Source organism: Hylaeus anthracinus, unplaced genomic scaffold, assembly GCF_026225885.1.
Source record: "Hylaeus anthracinus isolate JK02 unplaced genomic scaffold, UHH_iyHylAnth1.0_haploid 12001, whole genome shotgun sequence".
NCBI classification, from domain to species: Eukaryota; Metazoa; Arthropoda; class Insecta; order Hymenoptera; family Colletidae; genus Hylaeus; species Hylaeus anthracinus.
In genome coordinates, this window is record NW_026534348.1 from 7773508 (window position 1) to 7788082 (window position 14575).

General features: G+C 39.7%; 1 protein-coding gene across 1 annotated transcript in view; it reads right to left on the reverse strand.

The window, feature by feature from the left end:
• Positions 1-14575, reverse strand: part of LOC128891165 (protein crumbs) — a 254301-nt gene that overhangs the window by 6987 nt on the left and 232739 nt on the right. Inside the window, exons 3-14 of the mRNA XM_054150419.1 lie at positions 13396-13766; positions 12749-12929; positions 11718-11885; positions 8370-8697; positions 7487-7947; positions 5475-5656; positions 5197-5350; positions 4043-4507; positions 2383-3118; positions 1604-2006; positions 904-1359; positions 54-806 (exon numbers count right to left, since the gene is read on the reverse strand). Coding sequence (XP_054006394.1) covers positions 54-806; positions 904-1359; positions 1604-2006; positions 2383-3118; positions 4043-4507; positions 5197-5350; positions 5475-5656; positions 7487-7947; positions 8370-8697; positions 11718-11885; positions 12749-12929; positions 13396-13766 — 4658 coding nt within the window. The remainder of the gene's footprint in view (positions 1-53; positions 807-903; positions 1360-1603; positions 2007-2382; positions 3119-4042; positions 4508-5196; positions 5351-5474; positions 5657-7486; positions 7948-8369; positions 8698-11717; positions 11886-12748; positions 12930-13395; positions 13767-14575) is intronic.

Below are 14575 nucleotides of genomic sequence, written 5' to 3' on the forward strand. Positions count from 1 at the left end.
CGTTTCGAATCAGACAGATTAAAATATCATGCTACATTTCAATACATTTTTACCTTTAACGGGAAGAATTCGACGACCATAGTTTCAATGTCATTCGATATCTGGACATCTTGAATAATCCCTTTGAAATTAACCTGCGGAGCTTGTGGTACGTCTATTTGACGATTGTCGACTTGTCGTATGTACCTAGACGCTTGTGGCAAGCCACCCAAATACAGGACTGTCACGTTCAATTGACCCGACGCGCTGATGGTTTTTCGGAAATACTCGGTGCCATTAATTCTTACTTGCACCAACGTAACGTTTCTGATCACTTGTATCAGATGATTGTTCCCGTCGTTTAGTTTCACGCCACCGACTGTATACGCTTCTGTGCCGTTGAACTGAATTCTAACAAGCAGCTCGCCACCTTCCAACTGGGCTGCTATGTAAGTTTTTTCCTGGGGCTTGAAATCCGTCTGCGAACTTGGTTCCGATCCTAAATAGAATATGTCACCTCTGTCCTGCCTCGTGCGAATAAACATGGAAATATCGACGATTGATCTGACCGACCGTCTTGCAACGTCGGACACTTTCACTGTCACGTATCCATTCGTAATGTTCTCGTATCCGAACGTGGCAGCTGTCATATTATATTGGCAGGTGTGACCGAGGTATGGTCGCTCGCATTTGCAGGAAAAATCACGCCATCTGTCCGTGCAGTGACCACCGTTCTTACAAGGATTCGGGGTACATTGAGCCTCTCGAGGACAACCTGGTTCAACGTCCTCCATGGACACAGTCTTCAACGAGGTACCAGAGTACACCTAGACATAAATTTTCTCATTATGTAGTGGTTGTCTAGATAAATATTCGATTTAATACTTAATATTTAAATTCTTTGCGTAACAGAACACAACATACCCACTCTCCGTTAATAACGACATCCTCGGTGCAGCCCACAAAGAAAGAAGGACCATGGCTCAATTGTCGCAAGTAGCTAGTGGTACCGCCGACGTAGGTCATTGGAAAGGACGTGTGATTAGAATTAGAAGCCTCGTTCAAGCTAATAGGATAAATCGTCTGTTCTTCGTTGGCTGAGAGTACCAAGTGCGTAGCGTTGATCGCAACAAACACTTTCTGCCAATTGGAATCGTTTAAACCGCTACCGATGAACACGCCTTCCCATTTGTTTAGGAGGCTCGAGTGTAGATTTAATTTGCCGTTTACAAGTTCGAGAATGTAAAACGTCGATCCTTTCCCGATAGCGAGCAATCCGTTGGGCAGGGTTGTCCGAAACCGAAACTGTATGTCGTATCCTTCGTCGCGGGTAGTGTTCACCAGAACGTAGGAACTCCCACTCAAGGACATTGTCGTTATCTACGAATAAAAAGAATTTATACAAAATATAACAGAGATAAAAACGATCGATAACCATTGATTTTCATCACGGTTTTTCTTTATAAATAAATAGTAAGTTCACCTAACAAAGATACAGAATCAATTACTATATCTAATACTTCAAGACTACTGAAATCGATGAGGTCGTTAATAATATACATAATTACTAAATCCTCTACCGTTTACTTCTACGAAGGCTGAAGTACACAATGCAGGAACTTACATAATCACAGATTTCCCCATGGTATCCGTTCGGGCAGGTACAATTGAATTTGTGTATAGTCTCGTCAACAAGATACGGCCAACAAGTACCACCGTTTTGACATGCGTTTCCTTGACAACCGATGAGCTCCACAGAACAGTTTTTCCCGCCATATCCCGGATCACAAGTGCAAGTATAATCGGCTCTTCCATCGATGCATCCACCGTGCTCGCATGGCTGGTATCTTGTGCATTCGTCGATATCGTGCTGGCAATGATCGCCCTCATAACCCTCGTCGCATTCGCAGGTGTAGCCACCGATACGATCTACGCAGGTTCCCGCTTGGCATGGGCTGCTATCGCATTCGTTAACATTTACTTCGCAATTTTTCCCCGTAACACCTTGCACGCACAGACACTCGTACCTGAAACAGAAATTAATATTCATTATTAATATTCTTCGTATAAAACCTTGTTTATCCGCACTTTGCTTATACGAATAAAATCAAGCTCAGATTCGGATATAAGAACTCGTAACTGAGCCGAGTACCTTCTATCCCCCCATAGCTGAGCCCAGTACCTTTTAGACCCCGGTAGCTTCTACTACCTAAACCATGATCTACGGTGAAGGGCTCATAGAGAGGATAGCTAGTATACCTCGATTATCTAAACTATTCGGTTAACAGTTCCTTGTTCCCTATCTTCTACAAAATTTCCTTAGTTACTTTTACAATTTGTTTTATCGCGGATCCCAGCTGAGCACATTATGCACCAAGGAAAGAAGGGATATATAACACTCACCCGCTCGCATTAGCGTAGCTAAACTCTTGATTAAATATCGAAGGTAACGTTAACGAGTCGCTCTTATACAATTCTCTGTTCGATCTCTCTAAACAAGTGCCGTTGTACTGGCAAGGTGAGTTCTCGCACTCGTTTATATCCACTTCACAGTTTTTTCCAGTGTACCCAGCGTAACACTGGCACTTGTAATTTTTAATGTCGTCTATACAGAGCGCACCGTTCACGCAAGGTTCCGAGCGACAGTCGTCGATATTCTTTTCGCAGCGTGCACCTTCGAAGCCAGTGTCGATACAGTCGCAGGTGTAATTGTTTATACCGTCGATGCATCTGCCGTGATTCAAGCACGGTTGGGGCTCGCAATCGTCGATATTTATCTCGCAATTCGACCCACTGAAACCAGGGGAACAATTGCACATGTAGCCGGCGACCTCGTCGACACACGAAGCATCGTTTAGACAAGGATTGCTCTCGCATTCGTTCACGTCCACGTCGCAGGTTTTCCCGGAATAACCAGGTGGACATTGACACTCGAATGTGTTGATGCCGTCGATACACGTGGCGTTGTTCTTGCAGGGTCCGCACAAGCACTCGTCGATGTTGATGTCGCAATGGTCCCCGGAGAAGCCTGGCCGACAGAAACAGTTGTAGCTGCCGTCGGTGTTCACGCAGATCCCGTAGTTGCACAGTGAGCTGCCTTCGACCTCGCATTCGTCCACATCCTCGTCGCAGAGTTTCCCTATAAATCAAATGAAACCAATTATTTAATAGATAGTGTCATAGAGTTATAGCATAGAGTTTGAAAATGTACGTGTTCCTTTCTTGTTGATGTATTTGAGTAGAAATCATTTACAGGGAATGGCGAAAGGATTTCTTCTTTTTATGTTTCTTTAGGCAAGTATGTAAGGTGGATAAATATCTGTGACGATTTTAGAAATAAATTTGCCTGTGAATTAAATTAAATGAATTTCTTAATTTATTGCCTGTTGCTATGAATTGGATGTATAAAGTTTGGTAATGCATGTATTTCTTTCTTGTCGATGTTTTAAAGTATGTAGAAATTATTTTCAAGGAGAGGTGTACAACAATTTCTTCTTTTGAAGTAATTATAAAATTTGAAAATGTATATTTATGAAGAACGTAGGAGAATGTACATAGAAATGTTGTTTTTCTTGTTGATGTCTTAGAATAGAAATTATTTCCAGAAAAAGATATACAACGTTCTTCTCTTGAAATTGTTCGTAGATACGTAGGGTAGATAATCGTGTAACCTTCATAGATATAAAATCCGATTGATATGGTAGTACTAATATTACAGGTAGTTAAATAATACAGAGAACAGTGGCGAGTGTCAACTTGCCAGGAGAGAAATACAGAAACAACAATACCAGCTATAATCTGAAACACAAGCAAGCTTCGTAACAATTCTTCGAAACTACTTCAAGTAGGTCAATTAGAGCCTCAGGGTCTGTTCTAACTGTTGCACAAATAATGGCAGCATTTGTCCAGCAGCACTGAACTGTGCAGCAGTATAATTTCTCCACAGAAAATTAAGAAAAATTATTGGACGCAAAACTGTCGGTCGCGTATCAACTTAATTGATTGGTAATCTATCTAACAAGTATTTGAATACGCAAAAATTGTTTCATTCGACGAAGTTTACCTTGGTAACCGTTCGTGCAGTTGCAGTCGAAACCAAGTTCACCGCGATCGATACACTTGCCGTTGTTGCAAGGTTTCGTCGCGCAGTGATCAACGATAAGGGTGCAATTGGGGTCCCTGTAACCCTCGCGACATTTGCACTCGTATCCAGCGATTCCGTCGACGCAAACTTTCCCGTCGGGGCATATGACGTCCACGCAGTCGTCCACGTTGATGTCGCATGTCTTGCCCTCGAATCCTCTCGGACACTCGCACACGAATTCTCGTCGCGATCTTGGTATGAGAGTGCAGTTTCCGTTGTTCTGGCAGGGATTTATCGCGCAGGCGTTGTACTCTCGTTCGCAATTTTCATCCATGTAATCCTTGGTGCAGTTGCAAGTGTATCCGTTGATCCTGTCGATGCAGGTGCCACCGTTCTGACAAGGTTGCGACAAGCACTCGTCCACGTTGATCTGGCAGGTCTTCCCTGTTTGCGATAACAAGTGTTGGCAGTTACTCATTAGCGATTGAATATTTATAAACAGTAACGGATTTTCGGATTTTCGATGGATTGGTAGGTATCGCTGCATCGTATTACGCATCTGTACAAAATTTGAAAGATCTTCGATGACATTAGGCCAAGTTACAGCGATCATTCTAAACTACGTTTTAAAATCTAATTGAATTTCAGGAAATAAGACTTTTTAAGTTTTCAAATAATCGAATTTAAAAGAAACATCACCTTATAGAGAATGATAAAGTGAAACTTTTTTTTTTTTTCATATCTACAGTTTCTTCGTAGGATGCGTAGTTTTGAAAATAAAAATTGAAATGTTACGAGTCCGTTTCGAAAATTGAGTTTCAGGAAAAAAGTTTTTTTATATGTTTTCAATTTATGTTTTTCAAACTAACCGTCGGATGAATGAATTGAAAATATAAAAAAGTTTCGTCTTGTCGTTTTCTATAGAGAGATACTTTCGAAAAAACTGATTTAACGAATGAAAAGATGTCATCAACATGGGCGAGGTACGTTTACAGCAAAAATCGTCTCGCGGTCAAAGAGTTAAATAAGAAAAAATGGGGTTGGCGATAAGCAATCAGTCTCACGCATAGCAAAACGAGTATAGAGAAGTAAAGCCTCGTGCAAAGTGGAAGAATCGCGAGTCGCGTGATTACCAGTGTATCCCGGAAGACATTGACAGTAGTAACTATTTTGCTGATCGATGCAGATGCCGCCGTTACGACAGGGATCGCTGGAGCATTCGTCGATGTCGATGGAGCACTCGGGTCCGGTCCATCCTGGCTCGCAGGTGCAATAATAGCCGCCAGGCTGTACGGAGGAGCGAGACGTAACAAACAAAGCAAGTAGCCACATAGAGATACATTCGACGAGACACGCTCGATTAATCGGCTGAACGTGTGCATGCATAGCCGTGTGCTGATGTCTCACTCACATAATCGTGGCAAGCGGAAGCTTGTTTACAAGGAAGATCGCGACAGGTGATCGGATCCTTGCATTGTGGTCCCGTCCAGAATCTGGGGCATTGACACATGATACCGAAACGCGTCTCAAGACAACTGCCACCGTTGTAACAGGCGGAACACCAATCCGATGCGGATGACAGACACGTCGCTCCTGATAGACGATACACGGACACAAAACGTCAAATACAACACAAAACATTCAAGGACGTGTACATCATACAGACGATGAACGAAGCTCGAAGAACAACACAATTAATAGGTAGATAATAGGATTAAGTTACTTCCACTACTGGTCGTCAGTAAACTTTTCAGAATATGAATATCCGTATACATCTGTTTGTCACTTTAATTTTATTATGCCGTAACGATTAGGAATCTTCTATTGTCTTGGAAACGAAACCAAACCAACCCAGAACATTGATTTATGCTGGTATTATACTCAGTTTTATTTCAAGACAACGAAATGTTTCTGATACTATTATACTTTGGTATTTATAAATATTTATAAATAGCGTCACGTGGAATCAGTTTACATTCGATAGCGAAAGGTACTTCCGTTGCAAACCAAAACAACAAGGTTCTTTTATCGCAATACCTTCATTAATCCCAGGTAATAAAGGTTAACTAATCTTAAAGGAGGAATTATTAATAAATTAACAATTTAATCCACAATCAAGGATCAATATGGAGAAGGTATACATTCACTGTACCATCCATTTTCATTGTAACATTAACATAGTCTTCATACATTCAAGGTCATCTGTGAAATAAAAGTGCTTTCAGTTAGAATGAATTTTTATATCTATGCACAACAGTTAACTATCACAAGGCCACGAGAGTCGTGTCAAGATTCTTTTTTAAAACATTCAGATAAACACAAAGCATTTAATAACAGAAACGTAACGCTCGACGCATAGTTAAAGAACGATATTTGAACGGAGTTAACTGCAGCTGTCCAAATCTCGTAAAAAGTGTTAACATACATCCAGAGTCAGCTGCTTCGAAGTAACGATGCCTCCAATTGGAATACGTTCTTATATCTGGAGGTAGCAATTAACTTCCAGCAGACGACGAGAACCATTCCATCATTCTCTTTTACTGTTTTTCTATTGCTTACATATAAACGTGGGGGACTGAGAACATTTAACACATCGACTGTCTGTACTCGAAATCTCGAATCTCAAACCTTCGAAGAGACAATTAGATTGTCATAGTAATAAATAACTATCTTTTCCAGTCGTAAACGTTGATGCAGGTTTATTTTTATACCTCTATGACCATGTATTAACCCTTTGGACTCGAGAGGTCTCTCAGAGAGGACTCTCAGTCAGCATTAGGTTTCGCGCAGCAAATCTACAATACTTAATGTTTCTTTAGGTTTCATTTCTCTGGAGCTCGAAGTGTCAATAAAATGATTGTCGGCGAGATAAAGGTGACCTTATTCTCAAATCTAGATAGCTTAGAATTCATGGCAATAGAATGCTAAGAAACATCTCGAGTTGCTGGTAGATACCAGAAAAAAAGGCCTCGAGTGGAAAGGGTTAAGTGCCATTCGATATTTCCCTTACTCTTCCATAGTATTGCTATTGACTCTTCTTATGTCAGTCGAGTAGCGAGAGGTTTCAAATTCAAGATTACAGAGGAGAAAGGAAGCTATCAGAAATGAAGTAAGCTTTAAGATACATTTTCTTAGTTCCATCTTTGTCAGCACTCGAATCTTCTTCTTTCCAATCAAGTAACGAAGAGCAAGACTCGAGTGGGCAGACAAAATAAAGGAAGGAGTTATCGAACGATAGCTAAACTCGTGTTTAAAATAAACCTACACGAACTTGCACATCAACCCAGGCTACCATGCATCATTGTTCCAACGAGGTAGCTGCGCTTCTTAGCTAAAGAAATCTCCTAGATTTAGCGGACAGTCAACGTGTTTAATAAGTTCAGATCGACATTGGTTTGCGATACGATAAATGTGATCGCTTACCTTTTCGTTCCGGTGGACAAGTACAGTTGTAACCGTCCTTGTTGCTCGTGCAGGTACCCCCATTCTCGCACGGATTGCTCGCGCAGTAATTGATAGTGCAATTTGGAGGATTGCCCATGAATCCAGGATTACAGACGCATTGCGGGCCGTGAGCGTCTTCCACGCAAATGCTATTCAGTGGACACGCTGCGTTCTCGCATAAGCTCCTGAGATCGCAGTTTCGACCGGTGTATCCAGGTGGACAAGTGCAATGATAGGAGCCCACTTCGTCCACGCAGTCGCCGCCGTGCATACACGGATTCGTCAGGCACTCGTTCAAATTCAGTTCACAGTTCTGGCCCTCGAAACCGCTCGGGCAATGGCAAATGTAACCACCATAATTGTCAAAGCACACACCGTTATTCAGACATGGGTTCGCCAGGCACTCGTCTATATCGATGTCGCAATTTACGCCTTCGTACCTGCAACGAGAAACGATATGGTTGATAATTTTAAATGAAATTCGACGCTTGCGAGATGGAAAACCAGTTTGTGTATTTAGAGTAATTAGGATAGTAATTAGGATCTTTTGCAAAATAAAATCATTGAAAACGTATCCACGGTCTAATAATGATCGTTTCGACCTTGGGTTTCAGAGAGGAGCCCGGTTAAGGACGCTGAAAATGAGGTATTGTTTTACAAATTTTTAAAACGTGATGTATTAAGCGTAATCGTTATTAAAGCCCCGCAGAATATTACGTCTAGTCTCGGAACTGAGAGTAACTATATATCATATTTAGCCGATTGTAGAGCGGTGTGGTCCGCGATTGAAATAAATACTGAGCTCGGTGCCAGTTTGAAAAACTCCATTGATCCCAATTCATAAAAGATGTCCTAAACGTACCCAGTTCTATCGCATATGCAGGTATAGTTATTGATACCGTCGATGCACGCCCCGCCGTTCCTGCATGGATTCGAGGAGCACTCGTTGAAGTTGGTCTCGCAATTCTTCCCCGTCCATCCGGGCAAGCATTCGCACTTGTACTCGGTGTCGGTGAGCGCCAAGCACACACCGTCGTTTCTGCAGGGACTCTGCTCGCAAAGACGCACGCCTAGCTGCGATTCGCAGAATGTTCCGGTGAATCCTGGTTTGCAAGTACAGCTGAAGTCTCCTTTCTGGTCCTCGTTGCACGTGCCGCCGTTCCGACACGGGTTGTTCGCACACGGTGGACCTGGCGGATGTTTTACACGAGATTTTAGTGAGTTTGCAGATGAGATAGCTAGGAAAATTAGTAAGAGAGCGCCTTTAACACGTTGGTGGCCACGTCATCCGGAAATGGGTGACAGGACTCTTTATTAAGGAACTGACAAAATTAATTTCAAAGGTGAGACAATAATAGAAAAAATTCTGGACAGGATTCGTGAATTTGACGACGTTAAACAAAATAAATACTACGACAGATGTTAAATTATCTAATTTCCAATAGTCTCGAGACAAAATGTTAACTTTAGAACAATTTTCACGAGATTTAGCTTGGCAGCCAACGTGTTAACACCAAATGATAGCACTGTGCAAAATTATGTGACGCCAGTGACACCCAACATCCAGACACCTATTGCCAGGTAGAAGAAAGTAACCATGAGAGAGAGATTACAAAAACGAAATACGATACTGGGTGGACCACCTACACCAGGCTATTGAATATATTTTCCAATTGCGACGACGCAAATAAATTGAGAATTTCCAAAAAAAAAAAAAAAAAAGAGACTCGATACCACTAAAATAGCATATAAAATATCTTTATTGTACGTCGCATCTACTGCTTAGTTACCAGAGACAGATTTCATTGAGATTCGATTAGTGGAATTATATACTATATTGTATTGTATAAATTAGTGTCTTTAAGATAGTTTACGATGTTTGTATCACGAGGAATATTCAGGTGGCTTGGTTAAGGTAGATCATTCCAGTAGCTATTAAACCAACGTTTGATAAGCGTAAAGGGTCTAGCCGGATAAGAGTGTCAAAAGTGCCCTTCAGCCAAATTGATCAATGAGCATTTCAATTAATAGAGCGTTCAAAGTAAACAATAATAAGCCAATAATAATCCAATCAAGCATGTTTTCAATACGTATCTGAACTTCCTGGTTTAAATATATCATAATTAACACAATCCGTGGAAAGCAAAGAGGAAAGAAAAGTTAAATTACAAGACTTTCGTTCAATAGATAATAATAAAAAATTCTTTACGTAACAATAACAGTCTGATCACCAGTATACAGAAATGTTGACGAAACATTATTATTATTACTGTTTTCATTGTTGTTGTAATTATTTTGTACTGCCACAATTTTACCATGCAAAGCATTAAGTTTAATTTTATTTATTAATTTTTAGTTAATAACATTTTTATGTAGGGTTCTGAAGATGACTGAAAACTAATCGTAGGACTCCATACTTAAAATAAAAGAGGTTCTTTTGGAACTGTACAATAATGGTTCTAGTTTGAAAAGCAGCCGATAGATACATTAGCGATGCGCGCGTTGAAATGGAAAATAATGATAACGATGAAAACTGCGAGAAGTTGTGGTGTCCCGTTATCCAATGCGTTCGGTTCCCATAATTAAAATTATACGTTCAGCGCGATCGTGTACTCGCACGAAATGCTGTGCGTAAAGGCATCCGCAAACGATTGAAAGGTCGACCGCGTAATTATCCATGCAGCATCTACTCTTAATTGCGGACTAATCTCACTTTATTCGACAACAACTACGAGCATTTTCATTGAATTCCGCAAGCCGACAGCCAAGAAAGATTCAGACAAGAGAATATCGTACAAGAAACATCCATGAAGATTAAAAAGAGAGTTCATGGCCAGGTATCCTTCATCGACAATCTTCGATGTTTATTATTTAATGCTGCTACTTCGTTTTCGATTATATGTACGTGTGTTTTATGAAGTCAACGCTGTACCGTTAGACGAAAGGAACAATACCGAGAATATTATCAATGATTGTATGATCATGTGCAAATCATAGCTGGAGAAAAGTAAGATTTAAAATTGAAACAAAATATTCTTCTCTACAGATGATATACATATACTTGAAAAATGTACGAGAAGACATTTTTTTGTGGTTCAATGCGGCAAGTTTTGTGCATGTTAACGTCTAAATAGAAACATTTGTTTTAGTTATAAATTCTTGTCACAAAAACGCTGTTTCAATTCTCTACCGTTTGGTCTGGTAGGCGAACAGCGTCTATGATTCCGGCAAAAAAAACAAACTGCATGTTGATCTATAGGTGGATGGCTATCGCACGAACTAGGATTTTTGAAAAATATTGAACCCTTTTTCTTTCTTCATAAACAAGTAGTCGTTAAAGATCATGAAATTTTTGGTCTTGATGTTTAAATGCGTATAAAAAATTGAATTTTCAAGATTCTTAAAAGATCCTAGTTCTGGCGATAGCCATCCATCTACAGATTAACATGCACTTTGGTTTTTTTTTTTTTTTAAGATTAGCCAGTCTGCCGGAACCATGGACGCCGTTCACCTACCTTCTTTTTTACATGGGTACCATACAACCGATAAATCTAGCGATCCACGTTATATTTTCGCTTTCAAAAATTCATAGTCACAGTTAAAGTCTGAATAAATATATAGTAAAAATTTGAGAGCTCTGTGTTTTTTTTTTTCATTTCGCTATAATAAATTCCGAAGGAACCTTAAAAAAAACAGCCGTCACGCGGAATGATCCCCTTAACACGTTGACTGTCACACTGACTCGCATGGAAATGTCTACAGGACTAAAAATTTCGTCTCGAGACAATTAGAAACGATAGAATCTAACACTTATCGTATTACTGATTTTTGAATTCTCATCGAAATTCACGAATTCTATCGAGACTTGTTTTCGTCGATACTTAGTTCCTTCAAATCATTTATTAAAATTCTTTAGTGAAAAGCTCCGTCATCCATAGGTGGGTGACGTGGGGTTCAACGTGTTAAAATGTCACTTAGCCGACTAAAGCTAAATCTACGTGTAAAACTCAAATTCCAAATGGTTAAACATTCTCATTCCTTGAAACACCAAAGAACAGTTCTATTCTTCCTTTCGTTTCTCGACAGATTGTACGCACGTTGACACAAGAATGGTCCAATGATTCGCGCAAGGTGTACTTTCTCAAGGCCATGAATCTATTTCTATTCCACAGGTCTGTGCAAACATCCCGTATTCGACATCGATGTCTACCATTGTCAATTTGACAGTTGTTCCCGGAATATCGGGCGTAACAGTGGCACTCATAACGATCCTGCCGTGACACGCATTTGCCATGCATCATGCATGGCTCGTGATGGCAGAAATCCATGGTGGTAATTGGGCTTGTTCCTATACCACCTCCGAGTCCGCTCGTACCACCTGGAAGAGTTTCGTAAAGATATCTGGCATGCAATCTACTCTTTACTTATTTAAGTGGGTACACACGATTTCACACGTGTGACTGCTAATCTACCGAGGAACGAGATACGTAAACAATGCGTGATCTTCACTCCTAAAGTGCGCAGAGACTCGAATTCTCCGACGATTTTACAAGCAGCTACGAAAGAATTATGACGTAATCGTGTCGTTTTGGAAGTAATTGCATTTACTAAACGCTAATGAGAAGCACGTCTATTCGGCGCCGTTTTCTAAATACTCGACGTTATCCGTTGATTTTCACTCAATTTGCTTCGATCGACTGTGTCGCACGAATTACATTCGTTACATTACCTTTCTTTTAACTATCGTTGCTCGTGTACATGTGTGTATTATATTTGACGTAGAAATTAATTCTGTGCCTTTCTAGAGAAAATTTACCATGTATGATATTTATATATATATATATATATAAAAAAAGGACATACTAGCGTTTACTTAGTCAGATATTTCAAGAAATTATAAATATATAAATGAAGATATATATGATAAATAAGATATAAATGAAGATTCGACCGAAAAAGTTTCCATACGTGTTCGATAAATAATATTCATTCAAAGTGTCCCGTGCAAAGTGTTGCCAGCTGTTTTCTTTAAAAGTAATCAATGTATCGACTTGATTATTACTGCAGCTAAACGGCACAAGGTAGCTATCGAAGTATTACAAATAATTTTGGTCTAATATTGAAAGTATAACAAACGAAGAATATTTGTACCGATTGTAAATATGTTTCTTTGTTTGGTAAACACGTTTACACGTATTCGGTACGTTAGGATTTTCACTAGAACAATATAAGAATTCTTACATCCTTTGTTATCCGCAGGACAGGGACCAAAGGCAGCTCCATTATTGATGGAACCGTTAAAAAGAATACCAGGACCTTGCAGGATACATCCCTTGAATCCTTCTCCGACAATCAGGGAATCGTTCATGTCGTAATCAGGAAGCGTAAGAATCGCAGCATTGTAAGTCGCGTTAGCGATTACCTAAACAGAAATATTGCGGATCAATACTGTATAAAAATCACGAAGGATGTAAAATGATAAACGATTTAACAATTCCTAAATTGTATTATAATTTTCCAAACTGCTAGGATTTTTTCTTAGCGTTCGTACCTCTATCAAGTTTATAGAATATTATTCATACATGTATACTGTGGATATTAAACGTTGGTAGTTTCTTGTAAGTGAAATTTATATTTTTCTATTTCGTTGTATATTATGTTTCTAATGAAAGAATAAGACAGGGATTCGAACCGACGAATCCTCGAATGTTCGACTCTTTATTCTTAGGTTGGCGGGGAGGAGGGCGGTGATGCTACAATATTTAGAAAAATGTCTAACAAGGAAGGTAAGCGATCAGGACGAGCGGTTTTTGTACGGGACGAGAAAAGTGCAAAACATTAGGGGTAGCCAGCCGTTTTTATAAAAATCGTTCGAAAGCCAGGATTACCTGTGTATGACCTGCTGCGTTTAGAGTGAGATTGCCGAGTCTGAAAAATAGATTGACGTTGTGCCAGGCATTGTTCAGCAACCTGGCGTTCAGCCTCGCTATGTAACGCTGCTGGTCAACGACGGCTACGAAGAGGAGACCCTCTGGGGTCACTTCGAGACTGACAGAGTCATCGTTGTACTTCTGGGTGAAAAGTCGGCCGCCCTCGCAGGTTCGAAAGCTGAGACCGCTGTGCCTGTGCACCGAGACGAAGGAGCCGAGCTTGAGAAACGACGAACCGTTGAAGTATGCTTCCCGTGGATGTTCATCGTAGATCTTGTGCCTGATGTCCTGCGGCGCCTCGTCCGTGACCACCAGTAAGCTAGTCAGTACTGGAATAGAATTTTCAACCAACTTTAGCTCGAGTTAACGCAATCGTGTTTCTACAGTAGGAATCTTTGTTATGAAAATCGATCAGTGAATCGCGACTGATTAATTTGTTTATTCGTGGAATAAATTCGAACGGGGCTAACATTTTCTTAGAAGATCGAGTTAAAGGATATGTAAGGCACGTATGATTTACTTCTTTATTTGATTTTTACATTTATTTATAGGTCTAGTTGTAGACGTTTATAAATAGATCGCGAAGTAATAGTAATTAATGTATCATTGATTAATTTAATAGCGAAAAATTTAACGATATTTTTGGATCACATTTAGGGTAAGATAACAGAAACGAACAAATATTAGAAACGAATTACTTTATTTAATGTTCGCCAATTCCGCATATTTATGGCTGCTAGATATTGTAAGACGTTTGAAACATACAAGAAATTATTTAATATATTCCTTGTATGTCTCGAATCATCTAAACAACCTTTTTTTTTTTCTAATATATACATTCAAAGATTCTTAATAAAAAAAAAAGTGTGCAATTTTTATTCTTTCATGTATTGTCATTATGCCACTTTGATGCCATTATTACTCATATTAAATTTGTATTATAATTTAGTTATGCAATTGTTATGGAAAATTTGAACAGTGAGACTTATTTCAATAAGGCTTTATTCCGTTTGGTACATGAACATTTAAATACATGTTTAGTAGAGAACTTGGATGATTGACATTTCTAATAACAGAGATTCGTATAATGGACGTTATACCGTAATGTATGCATCGAAATTGCACGGGAAGGGAATTA